Source organism: Falco peregrinus, chromosome 1, assembly GCF_023634155.1.
Source record: "Falco peregrinus isolate bFalPer1 chromosome 1, bFalPer1.pri, whole genome shotgun sequence".
Lineage (NCBI taxonomy): Eukaryota > Metazoa > Chordata > Aves > Falconiformes > Falconidae > Falco > Falco peregrinus.
Window position 1 is genome coordinate 107,734,898 of NC_073721.1, and position 14,875 is coordinate 107,749,772.

At 43.4% G+C, this 14,875-nt stretch overlaps 2 protein-coding genes across 6 annotated transcripts; one reads left to right on the top strand and one right to left on the bottom strand.

The window, feature by feature from the left end:
* The first annotated feature begins 300 nt into the window (after nucleotides 1–300).
* SKIC8 (SKI8 subunit of superkiller complex) lies at nucleotides 301–8,211 on the top strand. Of its 2 annotated transcripts, none has more exons than XM_055808917.1 (11): nucleotides 301–701; nucleotides 892–935; nucleotides 1,029–1,056; nucleotides 1,400–1,505; nucleotides 2,398–2,570; nucleotides 3,695–3,843; nucleotides 4,201–4,294; nucleotides 5,055–5,148; nucleotides 5,779–5,871; nucleotides 6,523–6,601; nucleotides 7,964–8,211. In XM_055808917.1, the coding sequence occupies exons 2-11, from the start codon at nucleotides 924–926 to the stop codon at nucleotides 8,051–8,053; spliced, it is 918 nt and encodes a 305-aa protein (XP_055664892.1). In that variant the 5' UTR covers nucleotides 301–701; nucleotides 892–923; the 3' UTR covers nucleotides 8,054–8,211. The 2 variants fall into 2 exon arrangements, with proteins under 2 accessions (XP_055664892.1, XP_055664888.1); XM_055808913.1 differs by having other exon boundaries at nucleotides 303–721.
* Nucleotides 8,212–9,067: 856 nt separating this feature from the next.
* Nucleotides 9,068–14,875, bottom strand: DNAJA4 (DnaJ heat shock protein family (Hsp40) member A4). Of its 4 annotated transcripts, XM_055808884.1 has the most exons (8): nucleotides 14,725–14,875; nucleotides 14,483–14,619; nucleotides 12,731–12,911; nucleotides 11,699–11,803; nucleotides 10,698–10,925; nucleotides 10,388–10,618; nucleotides 9,757–9,857; nucleotides 9,068–9,675 (listed from the first exon to the last, which is right to left on the bottom strand). In XM_055808884.1, the coding sequence occupies exons 2-8, from the start codon at nucleotides 14,612–14,614 to the stop codon at nucleotides 9,457–9,459; spliced, it is 1,197 nt and encodes a 398-aa protein (XP_055664859.1). In that variant the 5' UTR covers nucleotides 14,615–14,619; nucleotides 14,725–14,875; the 3' UTR covers nucleotides 9,068–9,456. The 4 variants fall into 4 exon arrangements, with proteins under 4 accessions (XP_055664859.1, XP_055664869.1, XP_055664879.1 ...); XM_055808894.1 differs by lacking the exons at nucleotides 14,483–14,619; nucleotides 14,725–14,875 and adding an exon at nucleotides 13,167–14,434; XM_055808904.1 differs by lacking the exons at nucleotides 12,731–12,911; nucleotides 14,725–14,875 and having other exon boundaries at nucleotides 14,483–14,613.

Consider the following 14,875-nt stretch of genomic DNA (forward strand, 5'->3'; position numbering starts at 1 on the left):
CGGCACGGCATGGCCCGGCACGGCGTGGCCCAGCACGGCGTGGCCCGGCACGGCATGACCCCGCACGGCACGGCACGGCATGACCCCGCACGGCACGGCATGGCCCAGCACGGCGTGGCCGCCCGGCCCGAGCCCACCGCCCCCCGGGGGCTGGCGCTGCTGCCCCTCCCCGCGGCCCTTCCCGCCCGCCACAGTCCGCGCCGCTGCTGCCGCTTCTGTCGCAGGCGCGGGCAGTCCCTGCTGCACAGCCGGGGCCCGGCCCCCGCCCGGGGCTCGGTCCCTCAGGGGGGCGGCGCGGCGCAGGGCCGACAGGGCACGGCGGGCGCCATCCCGCCACCATCCCCTCACGCTCCGGCGCGGGGCTGGCACCCCCAGGCTGACGCCGCCCGGGCGCGGGAAGGGGCGAGGGACAGCCCGGCCGGGCGCTGCCCGGGGCCCTGCTGCTGCCGGCGAGCGCCGGAGGCCGCTGGGCCGCCGCCCCGGGGCACGGGCGACGGAGGGCGGCGGGCCCACGAGGCCGCAGGGCGCCCTCTCGGCCACACGGCGGCAGCAGAGAGCGCCAGGCAGGCGCCCCCCGCCGCGGCGGCGAAGGGCTGTGGGGAGAGGCGCTCCTGCCGCGCTCTCGGTGGTAGGACACGTCATCGCGGTGCGGCGGTGACGCGGAGGCCGTGGGCCCGGGGCTGAGTGTGCGGGACGGCCCGGTACGGCGCGGGGAGGCCCGGTGAGGCTCGGGAGGGCGAAGACGGGGCGAGAGCCCCCGCGGGGAGGCGGCGGCGCCGGGCCCCTGCGCGGCTGGCGCCTCTGGGCGCGGCGCTTCCCTCAGGCCCCGCTGCGGAGCCCGTCCGTGAGGCAGGGCCTTACTGCTGAGCCTAATGGGTTTTCTCTTTCCAGAGCGTTCCTGCTAAGACCGCTCCCGTAAAGACATGACCACACAGGTAAATAAAAACAGCGTTAATTAAACTAATCGCTAGCTTGATAATTATTTTTTAGGTTGCTCGTATGTAATATTAATTATTTTTTCTTTCTAGTACGGTATTCTCTTCAAGCAAGAGCAAGGTGAGAAAACACTGACATGTATTAAATAATACTGGCCTTCTTGGATGATGTAAAGTCGGTAATGGCGGATATACTTGTGAGATGACTTGGATTGTGCTTATATGAAGTATAAATCAGAGTAACTCCGAAATAGCTATGCAGTTTTTTCAACAGTGACCTTGGTGAACAAAATACATCACAATGACAGCGGTGAGGAGACTCTTGGAGCACTGATAGACCTGAAGAGTCAGGGGTCTATTGCCAACATCACAAGCAGGAATTTTAGCATGACCAAAACTGGTAGTTGTCTTCCATCAAAAGAAACCACTTTATTTTTAATTTCTATGTTTATATTCTCTTGTAGCTCACGATGATGCCATTTGGTCAGTTGCCTGGGGAAAAAATAAAAAAGATGGCTCTGAAACAGTGATCTCTGGTTCTTTGGATGATCTAGTGAAGGTCTGGAAGTGGTAAGTGCACCATATTAACCAGTTCTAAGCCTTGGAAGTAGTCACTATGGAGATACAGCAGTCTTGAATTTCCACAATCTGCAGGGAAATTAGAAGTTGTATCAGGGAAGGGGTAGCCTGGCACATCTCTTGAGTAAGCTTATCTTCATTTGGTGCATGCTTTCTCTTGGAGTGGTAGCATTCTGATGTGCTTTAATTCAATTACATTTATTTAATTTTATTAAAAGAGTGCAAGCCTTTCTGAAAATGCAAGCCAAATTTTACACATTGTCTGCCAGAGAGTAGTACAACTTGTATTTCTAAACCAAAGAATTAGAATGTGCAGCTTTTTATGAAACAATGCATTGGGAGCATGTGTACTGTGAAAGGAATAATGAGAACAGAGTAAAAGAAGAAGTGACATCTTACTGTTTGAAAAAAATCCTCATAACCCTTACACAAGTGACACTGAAGTATGCTTTTGCGAAGAAATTGTTCTCTTAGCCAAAGCAGTATTAAGTATGTGCTTCACTTCAGTAACATGAGTAGCTTGGTTGTGGCGATTATGAAAATGTTGGTCGTTGCATTTTGTGCTTTGCTACTAGATTGACAGTCTGCTGTGTAAGTACCAGTGCATTGATGCGTAATGGTCATGTTTCAGTGGGACTGCTTACAAACTTAAGATGATGCTTTGCAGAAATGTGGCAAACAAGTGATGTATCAGTTCTTTCCCTTAAGTACAGAGAGCAATTTGTGCGTAGCTATTTTCACATTTTGTGGGTGAAGTTGGATTCCCCATTTGTTGAAGAAAATGGAGAAATGTGGGTTGTCTTGTTTGTTTCGTCTGAGGTTGTAGATGGGTTAATTACCCCCAGCTATTCATAACTAAGCTTTTCTTTCCCTTGAACAAAAGGAATGATGAAAAATTGGATCTACAGTGGACTTTGGAGGGTCACCAGCTGGGCGTGGTATCTGTGGATATCAGCCACACAGGCTCCATTGCAGCATCCAGCTCCCTAGATGCCCATATTCGCCTTTGGGATTTAGAAACTGGCAAACAAATCAAGTCAATAGATGCTGGTCCTGGTAAGATATCAGTGTTTAGCTTTTTCTGCATATGAAGTGTACTTACTCTGGATAGTAAATACTGTACAGTGTATAATTAGGCTATATGAGGTCCCTAAATTGTTTGGTTTTTTCCTTTTTTATAAAATCTTTATTTGTCTGCAAAAATCTTTGTGATTTTTATAAACTCAGCATAAAGTAGTATCAGGCAATTTTACATGTATTTTTTCACACTACTTACACTTTTTCAGATACATTTAGATATGCTTTTTGCTAGATGCATAAAGCAGAGTGGAAGCCAGCTTGTTTTTACAGATGTATTGATTAAAGGATGTCTTAAAAAATAATTAAAATGCTTATTCAAATTGATTTACAAAGCCTGAACTTTCATCGTAAGCACTGCACTGCACTGAATTTGAGCCATATATGTGATGCTTATTTATGTAGTACATCCAGTCCTGAGTAAGCATGTCAAAACACAGTAAAGCTGAACTCTGGATCAATGTTATGTCCTCCAAGTTGGAAATCTGGGCCTAAGATCTTACTCTAAATATTTCATTGGTCCACTGGCAGTCCCTTATTTAAGAACAATCTTGCAGGTTTTAGGTAGTTAATATTAAGCTTATAGGAAAGAAAACCCTGTGAATTACATTGTGCCAGATAAATATGTTGTACTGCTGTAATAAGGTAGGGCTTTTTGAATTCCGTTGCAAGGCCTGTTGATCTATGTTACAGTCATATATCTGTTTCTCCTGCATCTTCTGTACTTCGCTACATACTAGTTTTGCTTTCTTTTACTGGTTCGGTACCAGGAGAAAAGTATTTACACTTCACTCATTGCCGTCTTAAATTCTGAATTTATTGTTACAGGAGAGTCTAATAAGCTCAGGGTCTTGTTAGAAAATGTAATCTTTCTTAGATCTTAGAAATCTTAGAAATATCAGCCCAAAATCTCAGAAATAAACGGCCCAAGCTATGCTCCATTAATGACATTGAAGGAAGTAAGCTTTCATGAGCTTGTACACTTTCTTAAGAGTACATAGTAGAGTTTAGAGTATTTAGAGTAAATGGGGTGTGTGTGTGGTGTGTGTGAATGTCTAAATAGAAACAGTATTCAGCTAACTGATGTTTTCTTTTTAATACAGTTGATGCTTGGTCCCTGGCTTTTTCACCCGATTCCCAGTACCTTGCAACAGGAAGTCATGTGGGAAAAGTAAATATTTTTGGTGTTGAAACTGGAAAGAAGGAATATTCACTGGACACCAGAGGGAAGTTCATCCTTAGCATTGCATATGTAAGAAGAACAACTGATAATGTCTTATATGAGATTGCTATTGCTGTAATACATTGTAAATCAGACATTTTTTGTTTTCACCTGTCAGTTTATCTCTACGTAATACTAAATGACAGCCATACTTTGATAGTTCCAGATATAAACTGCATGATATTCCCCCACTGCATATATGGAAAATAGACCTTGTTCTTGCTTATATACATATTGTGAGTAAGTCCACTGAAGTCTTTAGGATTTTTGGAGCCCAGGTATCTTGCATAGATCATAATTGTTAAAAGTTGCCAAGAGATGACAGGGAGGTGCACAGCATAAATGCATACTGTTGTTAGATGCATACTTTTTTGTGTTTTATTACAGAGTCCAGATGGAAAATACTTAGCCAGTGGAGCAATAGATGGCATTATCAATATTTTTGATATTGCCACTGGAAAACTTCTGCATACGCTAGAAGGTAATGGTTTGTGTATTTGCAGTACTGAAGTTCTGGCTTCCTTCCTCAAAAAAATTAAAGGATATAACGCCAAATCTGAGTATGATACAACAGCCATGGCATAAATGAATTGATGTTTCTGTCCATTAGAGAGTATTCAGTTACTTAGTGTGCTGTAACTTAAATCACTTGAAATATTAGAGGCAAACCCTGAACTCAGGCTTTCATCATAAAATGCCTATCTCAAAAAATACAGTCAGTAATGCTTACCTAAATTCTTGAACGGCAGTTCCTTCTTGTATTGTAGTGCGGTACAAGGGAGCGAAGCTAAGGCAATTGCATGCTGCCACATGTATGATTTTTACTATGGTATCAGTTTTATTCCCGTTTTAAAAAACAGCCAAACATTTTGTGTTGTAGAAGACGTGCATTTTTCTAACAGCTAAATGGGCTTTTAATGTTCATGCAGTGTCTGTGCAGTTGTATAATAAAAAAACCCAACCACTTAAACAATATGAAATCGTATTAGAAAATATGACATCCTAGCTAATAGATCCAGATCAGTGGATTTTGTTGCAGTGGACATGGCTTAACATTCAAAGTTCAGAATTACTGTCAGTTTGCATTTTATGTTGTGCAAGGAAGCCCACAAGAGGCATGGAGAGAAAGACTTTTCAGAGGTTGCTTTAACAGGGAACAGTGTTGTGGTGTGGCTTCTTAAGCACTGCCATTAGTAAGAGGAATAGTTACATTCTAAGCCATATAAAACTTTGAATTTCAGGTCACGCGATGCCTATTCGTTCACTGACATTTTCTCCAGATTCACAGTTACTTGTAACTGCTTCAGATGATGGCTACATCAAAATCTACGATGTGTAAGTTGTTTTGCAAGACATGCTAAAAGGAAAACAACTGTTCAGAGAGGCTGATACTGCAAAAAATATATCAAACCCTCTGCTTCTGTAATTCCCTTCAGCTTCTGGTGACTTCTTTATACTATGCCCTGAGATAGTTTTTAAATAAAAAGTGCATAGGTGGATGACAGCCTTCAAATTACTTTCCCTATATTTGCCCTGTAGGCAGCAGGCTAATTTTTTTGTATATCAGTCCTGCATGTTTATGTTTACCCATCTTAAACATCTGTTCTGTACCCAAGAAATCATTTATGACCTACTTCTCTTGCACTGTGCAAAAACTTGGAAGACCCTGTGGAGGAAAAGGCACTGTTCAGTGATCTTCACTCCCCTAAACCTGTGTTACTTTGCCTTCTTCGTGGGGAAACTGTTTTGACCACCGATGTATATATACTCTTGGTGACTTCTTTTTATGTTAACCATTTGAAATGGAAAATCTGTTGTAACACCAGTTCAGCTTGGATGAACAAATCTCCAGAAGTCACCTTCCATGACCTTGCATTGAGCCATTCCTGACTGCACTAGCTATATTCCTGTTGCTCTTTCCCTGGAATTTGCAAACCAAATATTGAAAATTTGTTCTTTCCACAGGCAACATGCGAACTTGGCAGGCACATTAAGTGGTCACGGATCCTGGGTATTAAACGTAGCCTTTTGTCCTGATGATACCCATTTTGTTTCCAGGTATTCAATTTAACTTGTTTATGCTTACTGGGGGGAAAAAAAACCCCAAGCAAACAAACTTTATATTTATAAAGGAAGATGGATCATAAAAAAGTACGTGTACACATTACCATGGAATCTATAATGGGATAGCATACGTTACAATTAAAGACTCGAGCCAATCTGTGATGTGATACCAGTTGTAGTGAATAGGATTTCATAGTGTAAGTCATCCCATTGCAGCATACTTCCCTACAAGTGAAGAACATCTAAGAGAAGGGCAATTTGATTCTAAACAGCTGAAAAATTGCCATTGCATTAAAAAGTACAACCTAATGTGGTAGAACATTAATCTAGCTGAACTTCAGTGTTAACTCTTAGAACAGCTCAGGCAGTTGGTGCACCGAGTCTATGTAACACGTTATCCAAAGAACTTGCTGCTAAGAGTTCTGGCTAAAATGGGAGTCTCATTTTCATGTTGCAGATACTGAAACAGTAAATGTATTTTAAAGGTAACTGGGACCTGGCAGAAGATGCACTTCTTTGCTACTTCATCCCTGTATTTGATGGGGGAAGAAGGTTTCTTATATCTACCGTATGAGAGCTTTTAAGCTTTGCACTAGAGTTATTCTTACTAATTCAAACATTGATCCAATACTGTTTTTCATCCAGTTCATCTGATAAAAGCGTAAAAGTTTGGGATGCTGGAACAAGAACCTGCGTTCATACTTTCTTCGACCACCAGGATCAGGTATGTCTGCTATTGAATTATCTGGGTCACTGCTCACAGGCGAATTTGTTGTGTCATTGTGCACATTTGTGCCTCAACTTGGTGCTATAGCTTCAGGGCTAAATTTCAGGCTGCTATAAGAAAATCTTAAAAGTTGTTCATGATTATTTGGCACTTAATATTGAACTGATACTCCAATTGTGTAGGTTGATCTCTTCCATGTAATTAAATTTTTCCAGTCCGAATAAGGGCAATCCTGAGTGGCCAAAAGCATTCTTCAGACTTTATTTTTTATCTTTTGTCTACGGTCTTACTTCTGTCACTTACATGGCATGTGCCTGTAGGGTAGAATGCTTATTTAAAGGAATGGAATTACCTAAAAAGATGCTTGAAAGCACACTTGAAACTTCGGACTTTTCCCTCCTCAAATGTAACACCCTAATTTTTGTTTTCCTCAGTGATAGTTACCCATGAGGGAAGTTAGGCATCTACTTTCCAAATGTTATGTGTTAAGTAGAACAATGCGATTTTTTAACAAACCATAGAGGAAGATGTAACAAAGCAAATTATTTCAGATTTTATTTGGGCTCTTTTTTCCATAGTACTTTTTTTACTGTAACCTTCGTTTCAGCCGTGGCGGGTTTAACAAAGTGGAATTGGATTTCCAGTGGTGTTTTAGCTGTTGTCCGTAATCTTCCAAGTTTGTGGAAGGCAGATGTACCAGCTCATGGGAAGGCTGGCTTTTAGGCATTAATGCCAAATGGTGTACAAGTCCCCCACTCTGCTGTCAGCACCCACCCACTCTGCAGTCCCGTGTGTGTGTTAACGTGGGTGGCCTTCACTCTTGCTGGTACCATCCTCTCGATGGAGGTGGGGGGTCACTTAACTGCTTGTGTAACTGTCCTAAGCCAGAGGACTGACCTGAATTTTTCTCTTTTGCACTGGTAAGTGGCGGCTGTCTTAATTAGCCCAAGGATAAACTGGATCATCCTTCGGTCTGTCATTATGTCTCAGTCTACATGAAAAACACTTGTCCTCTTTGCAGACAGCACTGTAACATACTCTTTTCAGAGATGTGCAAGAGTGAAAATGTTAGGTTTTATTTTTGTAAACTGGGACAAGGATTTTTCAGCCTTTTTCAAGTATCTGTAATCCATTGTCAGAAGCGGACTGTAAGATCGTGTCAGGCTATGTGACAGTGTCCTCTGGTTCATCAACCTCATCTGCTATTAAAGCAGAAGCCATAAGTGGGCCAGCTCCAGTAAGGTGATCTTAAATAATCCTCCCTCTTCTGCTTGTTGTAGTCAACAACTGTGACTGCTGTCAAGATTTTTTTTTTTCTTCCATGCCCTATTGATAACCTTGCCCATGTGCTTTTTGCAGGTTTGGGGAGTGAAATACAATGGAAGTGGGTCCAAAATTGTATCTGTTGGAGATGACCAAGAAATCCATATTTATGACTGTCCAATTTAAATATCTTGATTCAGGCCCTTTGGTTAACTCTCGTGGCAAGTTTGTAGTACTGTCCTTCCATGTCGTGTTTTAGTACTGCAAAATGCAGAGCTGCAAAATCAGATATATTTTATTTTGCATGAAAGCAAGTTTTACTTTTTAAAAAATAAAAGCTACAGATGCAAGTAATGTGTCTAATCCTTGGAAAAAGGTATTTTTGGAAATACGTAGTCATGGGTGAAGTAACTGCTCAGTTAATCTCCCCTGACTTTATACATAAATAGACTGGAGCTGGGAAGTGTTGACAAAGTCCCACAGCAGCTTATTTTAGCAAAAGGAAAAGCAACTGAGGCAATGGTGTATGTGTGGGAAATGACAGCCTGCACTCATCTTCGTGCTGCCCCAGTGAGCTTAATAGGGTCACTTAAGTTCAACACCTGTTCCAGCAATTGTATGGTGGCATGTAGCTTAATTCATCATGGGTTTCATTTCACAAAAGGGTGCTAGTTCTTTCCAACCCTGACTTTGTACACACTACTAGAAAACAGATAAAAGGGGGGAAGAAAAAAAGGCTTCAATGTGCTCATTCTGCTATGGTACCTTGTCACATTACAGGACAGCAGCAGCATACCCAAGGCATGCAGGTTTGATTTATTCATCTTGATTAAGGCTCTAGTGTACCACATACTAGGGAAGGCTGAAATGCAGAGCCTGAGATGCTGAAAGATCAAATATTTGCCTGTCTGTACATTTGTGTGGTACACTATGCACAGTAGAAGGATACCTCATAAACACTATGGTACAGAGCTGAGGAACGCACTCTTAATACCAACAGACTAACACAGGAAAGGCTGCCATTACACAGGGAGCAGGGTGCGCAAATTGCTTGAACAACACAAAATGAGACAAGCACGAGCATTACAGCTAATGATGTTCAGTACCAAGAGTGATCCAGGTGATAGGAGCCTGAGCTTAAAGAAATTTACTTGAAAGGCGTTGTAGAGTAGCTTAGGAAGTACAAGCAAAACATGACATAATGTGAAGAGTTCTATTTATTAGAAGTTATTTCTACTATGGTTTATTCTATGAAATTAATTTTCCAGTATGAAAGTATTTACATAAGACACTCCACTTAGCCTCTATCAATATTGCCAAAGTCTTATATAAATAGCATTGGTGAAATAAATCCAAGAACCTTCACAGCAAAGGAAAATGTATACCAACTCAGTTGGTTCTCAGCTGTGTGACATTTGCTTTATATATAAAGACTACAAGAACACAATATAAATTAGTTACAAAAAGGTGATACTGACAGCGCAGCAACTCAATTTGCTGAACACAAAACCCACAAGCAGTGGCTATTACAGCCATGCAGTTTTCATTGTGAAAATTTACATTTGAGATGACATCCATTCCACCTTGCTTTAAGATGTCTGACATTGTACTCCTGTTCTTGGACCCTCCTCATCTTCTTCATATGCTTCTCCCCCACTGTTGCGGTAGGTTTGCTCACTTGGATCGAAGTCTTCAAGGTCTACCTGATCCATCTCATCTGTGATCATGACATCTTCTCGTGGAGGGAGCAGAGCCTCCAGCAGACACAGTTTCTCCCTTGGGAGCCAGTAGTGCTCTGGGAACTGGACCTACAATTTAATGTATTTTTTTAATGAACAGTTATTCCTGCCAACACGTATCTTTGCTACAGAGAAAAGCAGTCAACTTACCAAAAATTGTATAATTAAGCTGCCTTTGTCCATTGGAGATTTGTAGACAGGCATTCCTTCGTTGTAGATACACTTTAGGTCACCATGTTTTATCACTTCACCTACATGGAGGTAAGAGCAGGAAGTAAGCTTGTGTGAACAGACGTTGCACAACCATGAAAAGCTGGGCTGTACACCAGCAGCGTTCCCACAGCATCTGAGGGACACTACTATGCAACCCCTAGAAAAGGCTGCGGACTGGGAAGCACTGCAACCAAGCTACACAGAAGTAAGGCCATTTAGACTATTTGCTCTACTGTAAGATTCAGCTGCTCTTAGCCCAGCTTTCAGGCTGAATTAACAGAATCTAACAGAGTTTAAGTTTCTGGCCTCTTGAGTATTTTCCTGGCTATCACCAACCGAGGGTGAAGTTCATTAAGAGGCATTTGACAGCTTTAGCTGTAATTCCGCATGTAATGCTTTAGAAGCAGTGGCAAGAACAAAGAGCCAACTAAACTAAACAACTGTTTCCATCTACTGCATCAACTTGTTAAAAACCCAAAAAACACACACCCAACCCCCCAAAAAACCCAGTCCAGGCACGCTGGAACATGCGAGCAGTTTACGTAGCATCACAATTCTTAAGACCTACCTGGCCTAGATGTTATAACAAGAACTCTGTTATCCAGAGTTTCAATGGTCTTTCTGAAACCACATAAAGCCTCTGAGAGTTGAATTCTCATTTTTGTGATTAAGTCATGCCCTCGTCTCTGAAAGACACTGTGATCCTTTTGATCAAGCACAATTATAACATCACCAGGCTCCAGATCAGGCTCCTGGTCACCTTCTCCATGAAATACTATCTTCTGACCGTCTTTCATACCTGGAGAGAAGAAACCCATTTATTCTCTGCAGAATTGTAGGCAATGATCGGGGACATGAAAGAAATACAGGGTTCTTACCCTTATCAACATGAACTTCTATGATCTTTTTCTCTCTTACAACCTTACAGCCATTGCAGTTGTCACACCTGTCCTTCGGATTTATTCTTTCACCTTGGCCTTTGCATTCTGGACACACAGTTTGGATTTGCTGTACCATACCAGGTCCAATTTGCTGAACTATAACTTGCATTCCTCTTCCTTTACACACAGGGCACTTTTCTATTGCCCCTCTCTTTCCGCCATAACCTTTGGAAAAAAAGTTAAATCTGATCTCAGTCTCAAAAAGGGAAAAGTTAACTCCAGTCAGGCTGGAACTCAGTGGCTTCAAGAGTACCTTTAGGACAACTTAAGAGTAGTTTAGTGATTTATTTCCAATGTTAACTGGAGTTTAGTTTCCTTCATGAAGCATGCTCCGTAAGTTAGAAATTTCTACAAGCAGAAGAAAGGCGAGCTTTCTATATACCACTTTATCAGCCTCTGCCCCACCTCCCAATACATCTTGGTTTTCAAGAATCTATCAGAATACTGACTTCAAGACCTAGACATTCCATTAATACTTTGGAAAGAATCCACTTGCTGAATATTTAATTGAGTATCAAGATACAAGACCTCATTAGGATTTATCTCAAAGAGGACCAGTCATTATGGATACTTAATAGCAGTAAAATGAGTTGCTTAATACAAGTTAGACTTCTACCCAGAGCAATTTTAGTAAAAGGCTGTTTCATTGAACTTTAAAAAGTTCTGGATCAAGACACTTTTAGTTTAGGTGTTCTTAACTATGATTTGCAGTGAGTTTAAGTCTGCCACTAGAACAATTATTACACTGTGTTTAAGAAAGCCTTATTCCTGGATAACTTTAAGTAAGAACTAAATACCCTGGCAGACTTTCAGGCGCAGGAAGGAGAAAAACATACGAATAAGAAAACATACACTTAATTCCCAGTCCCTCCCTCAATATTAAAAAAATAAAAACCATGGAGTAAGAGGGGTTTGGAACCATTAGGGTATTTTTTTACCTTCACACTTGCCACAAATAACATTCTTTTGCAGTGCCAGTTTCCTTGTAATACCATTATATAAATCTTCAAGTGATACACCTAACTGGTGTACAACGTTTTTGCCTTTTAAAAAAAAAAAAAAGATAGGATTAATTCCGGTTCAGCTGTTGTAAGGAAAAGTGTTTATTTAAAGGCTTCTACTCATGTTCATACATGCAGTCTCACTGAAGAAATGTAAAGTTAATTCCAAACTGAGCACAGTTCAGCTCCCTTAAAAACATGTGCAGTTCCATCAACTTCCACTGAGCTGCACTCAAGTACGTATGTGAGAACAAGGTTTAGCTGCAATTAAGCAAAGCATCAAAGCCACCCTATCCCTGCTCCTACCTCTAATTGTGTAAGCTTAACTGAAACAGCAAGATGCAAGGACACTACCAGCTTTCGAAGTTGCTATTATGCCTACCTATAAATTTCCATGCCACTTCATAGCATGACTTCAAAGATTTTACAGCAAGTTACTGCTTGCTCCTTCAAGCATTGAAGAGGGGCATGGGACAAGACAAAAAGCATACTGTGCTTTTGGCAGCACTCCATTCTCAGTTTGACATAATTTCTCCCAAATATTTTCATGAGATTAAACACTGCTTAAGTTTTAAGTTGATGGTGTCCTTTGAAGCAATTTGCCCAAAGCATACGAGCAAGTGAGGCACAGATCTGGAAAAAAGGTACTTAAAACAGGTCTAATTCAACTGCTCCAACCTGCCGAAGTTTCCCCCTCCCCTACAGATTACCCACACCCACTTTAATGAAAATTAAACAGAACTCATCAGAAAGATTGCTATGGCTGCATCATGTTATCTACTTTATTAGAATCTTAATGCTAGAGTAACTAAACGAACAACAACCCAGTCAACCCAGTTTACTTGATCTATGGTTGCAATGAGTAATATCCACACTATGTGCACTTAGCAGAACAGCAGTACCATAGCACAGTTGTTTTATGCTTAAGTGCATGGTTAGAGTTTCTAGAACTTGTTTAGAACTGTGTACCTCTTCTCTCTCTATTCATTCGGCCTCCACCACCAAAGAACATGTCAAAGATGTCCATGGGTGAAGAAAAGCTGCCGCCACTCAGGCCTCCTTCTTTAATAGCCTGCTCCCCACCCTGGTCATAGAGGTCCCTTTTCTTTGGGTCCGACAGAACTTCATATGCCTGGGATATGAGTTTAAACTAAAAAGAAAAAAGAAGCTCTGAACAACTACGACCAAGAGGAAAAGTAACCCTCTTATATGCAACTCCATCTTCATATTGCACCACTGTAGCACTCTCTTGTGGCACTGTTCTTTTTCCAGGAGGAACCTTCCTAAACAAATGTGTCATAGACTATAATAGTACACTTTCGTCCAGGAAAACCACCCCTTTTCTCCCTCTCCTCCCTCCTCCCATGTTACAAGTGGGCTTAATTCAGAATCACATTGAACTTACAAGCATATGAAAGCTGTGCTTTGATGATTGTGGTTGCAAACTTCATATACCTCTAACAAATCCATTTAGAAAGGGATAGGATACTATCACCAAAGCCTTGTGGGTCCCCAGATATTCAATGGCCACAGCAGTGCTAGTCATTCTAGAGCTACACAGGGATCCTTCATGCCTGCTGAGCTGCTACATCCAGCTAGAACTGAACAGACATGTAAGTGACCAGACTAGTGTTGCTTACTGATCATGAATACAAGGACTTAAATACACATCAAAATATCCACATCATGAAAATTAAGGGATTATTTTTTTAAATAGCCATCAAGAATTTCCTATTACTAAGATGACTAAGTCAATTTTTAAACAGTTTGCTGTTGCTGAAACGACTACTTCATTTTAAACATTATTCACTTATGACCAGGTGTGTGTACATGAAGTGTATATGTACACTTATTACCAGTGCTGTACATAAAAAAAGCAGGCCAAAAATAAAAGCAGAAAAGGTTAACCTTTGACTATACTACTATTTAAGTAGCCTGAGTTTTGCGAATTAGTGTACTAGATAACATGGGAATAGAAGTTCCATATTTATTTAAGGTATTATCAGAACAACTTTTAAGTATCATTTAAGTATTCAGTGTTTCTCCAGTTGCAGTGCTGACTTAGCCTCCTAGGCAAACGAATTGAGTGGGCCTCTGCTAGAACACGTGAAACGGTTCTGTTGTAAACAGTCTACCCATGTGCAGCCCAATGGCTTCCTCTGGACAGTTACCTCGTGTACCTGCATTACCGTTTTCTCTGAAGGAAACCCATCCTGTTCGGAAACACAGATCCATCCAGTAGCACCCAGCGCGCACAGTAGTGCTGGCAGCTGGACCCGCCATATCTGACAGCCCGACGGCCATTAGGGCACTGGAAATCCTGTCAGATTTACCTCCTTTAACCAGCATCTCTCTAAGAGCGAGCTCCCTTTGGCAGCTCCGGGGAGACCGGGAGGAACCGCGGCCCAAAGAGGGGCTGAGGCGCGCCCTCCCGCCGCGGCCGGGCCTGCTGCCAGCTTCAGGTGTCTCCTACGGCGGCTGGAGGAGGGGGCCTCGGCGCGCCCGCGCCCCGCTGCGGGTCAGCCATTACGCGCCCCCCTCAGGCGAGGCCGCGCTTTAAGGCCGGGCGGAGGGCGCGCTCCCCGCCCGCCAGGCCCGCGGCGCCCCGCACCCCGGCAGCCGCCCGGCCGGTGCGAGCAGGCCCCGGTCCCGGCCCCGCGCAAGGCAGCGCTGCCGCCTCACGGCGGGCGGCCCACCGGCCCGGTCCCGGCCCCCGCGTACCCGCTCGCCCTCGCTGGGGTTCTTGTCGGGGTGGTACTTCAGCGCCAGCTTGCGGTAGGCGCGCTTGATCTCCTCGGAGGAAGCATTGGGCTTCACCTGCAGGATATCGTAGTACTCCGTCTCCTTCACCATGGTGCCTGCGGGAGAGGCGGCCGCGTTACCGCGCGTTCGTGCCCAGCCCCGCCGCCCGGGCCGCCCAGCCCCGCCGCAGGCCGCCCCCAGGCCCCGCGGGCCGCGCTCACCGCCACAGATACGCCGCTCCCACCACCTCGCTCGCCGATCGCTCTCGCCCCGCCTCTTCCGCGGGTTTTATATGGGCACCGGCCGAATCTTCTGGAATGACGCCGCCCTACGTCACGGCCCTGGAACGGTCTAGAATTGCCGCGCGTGACG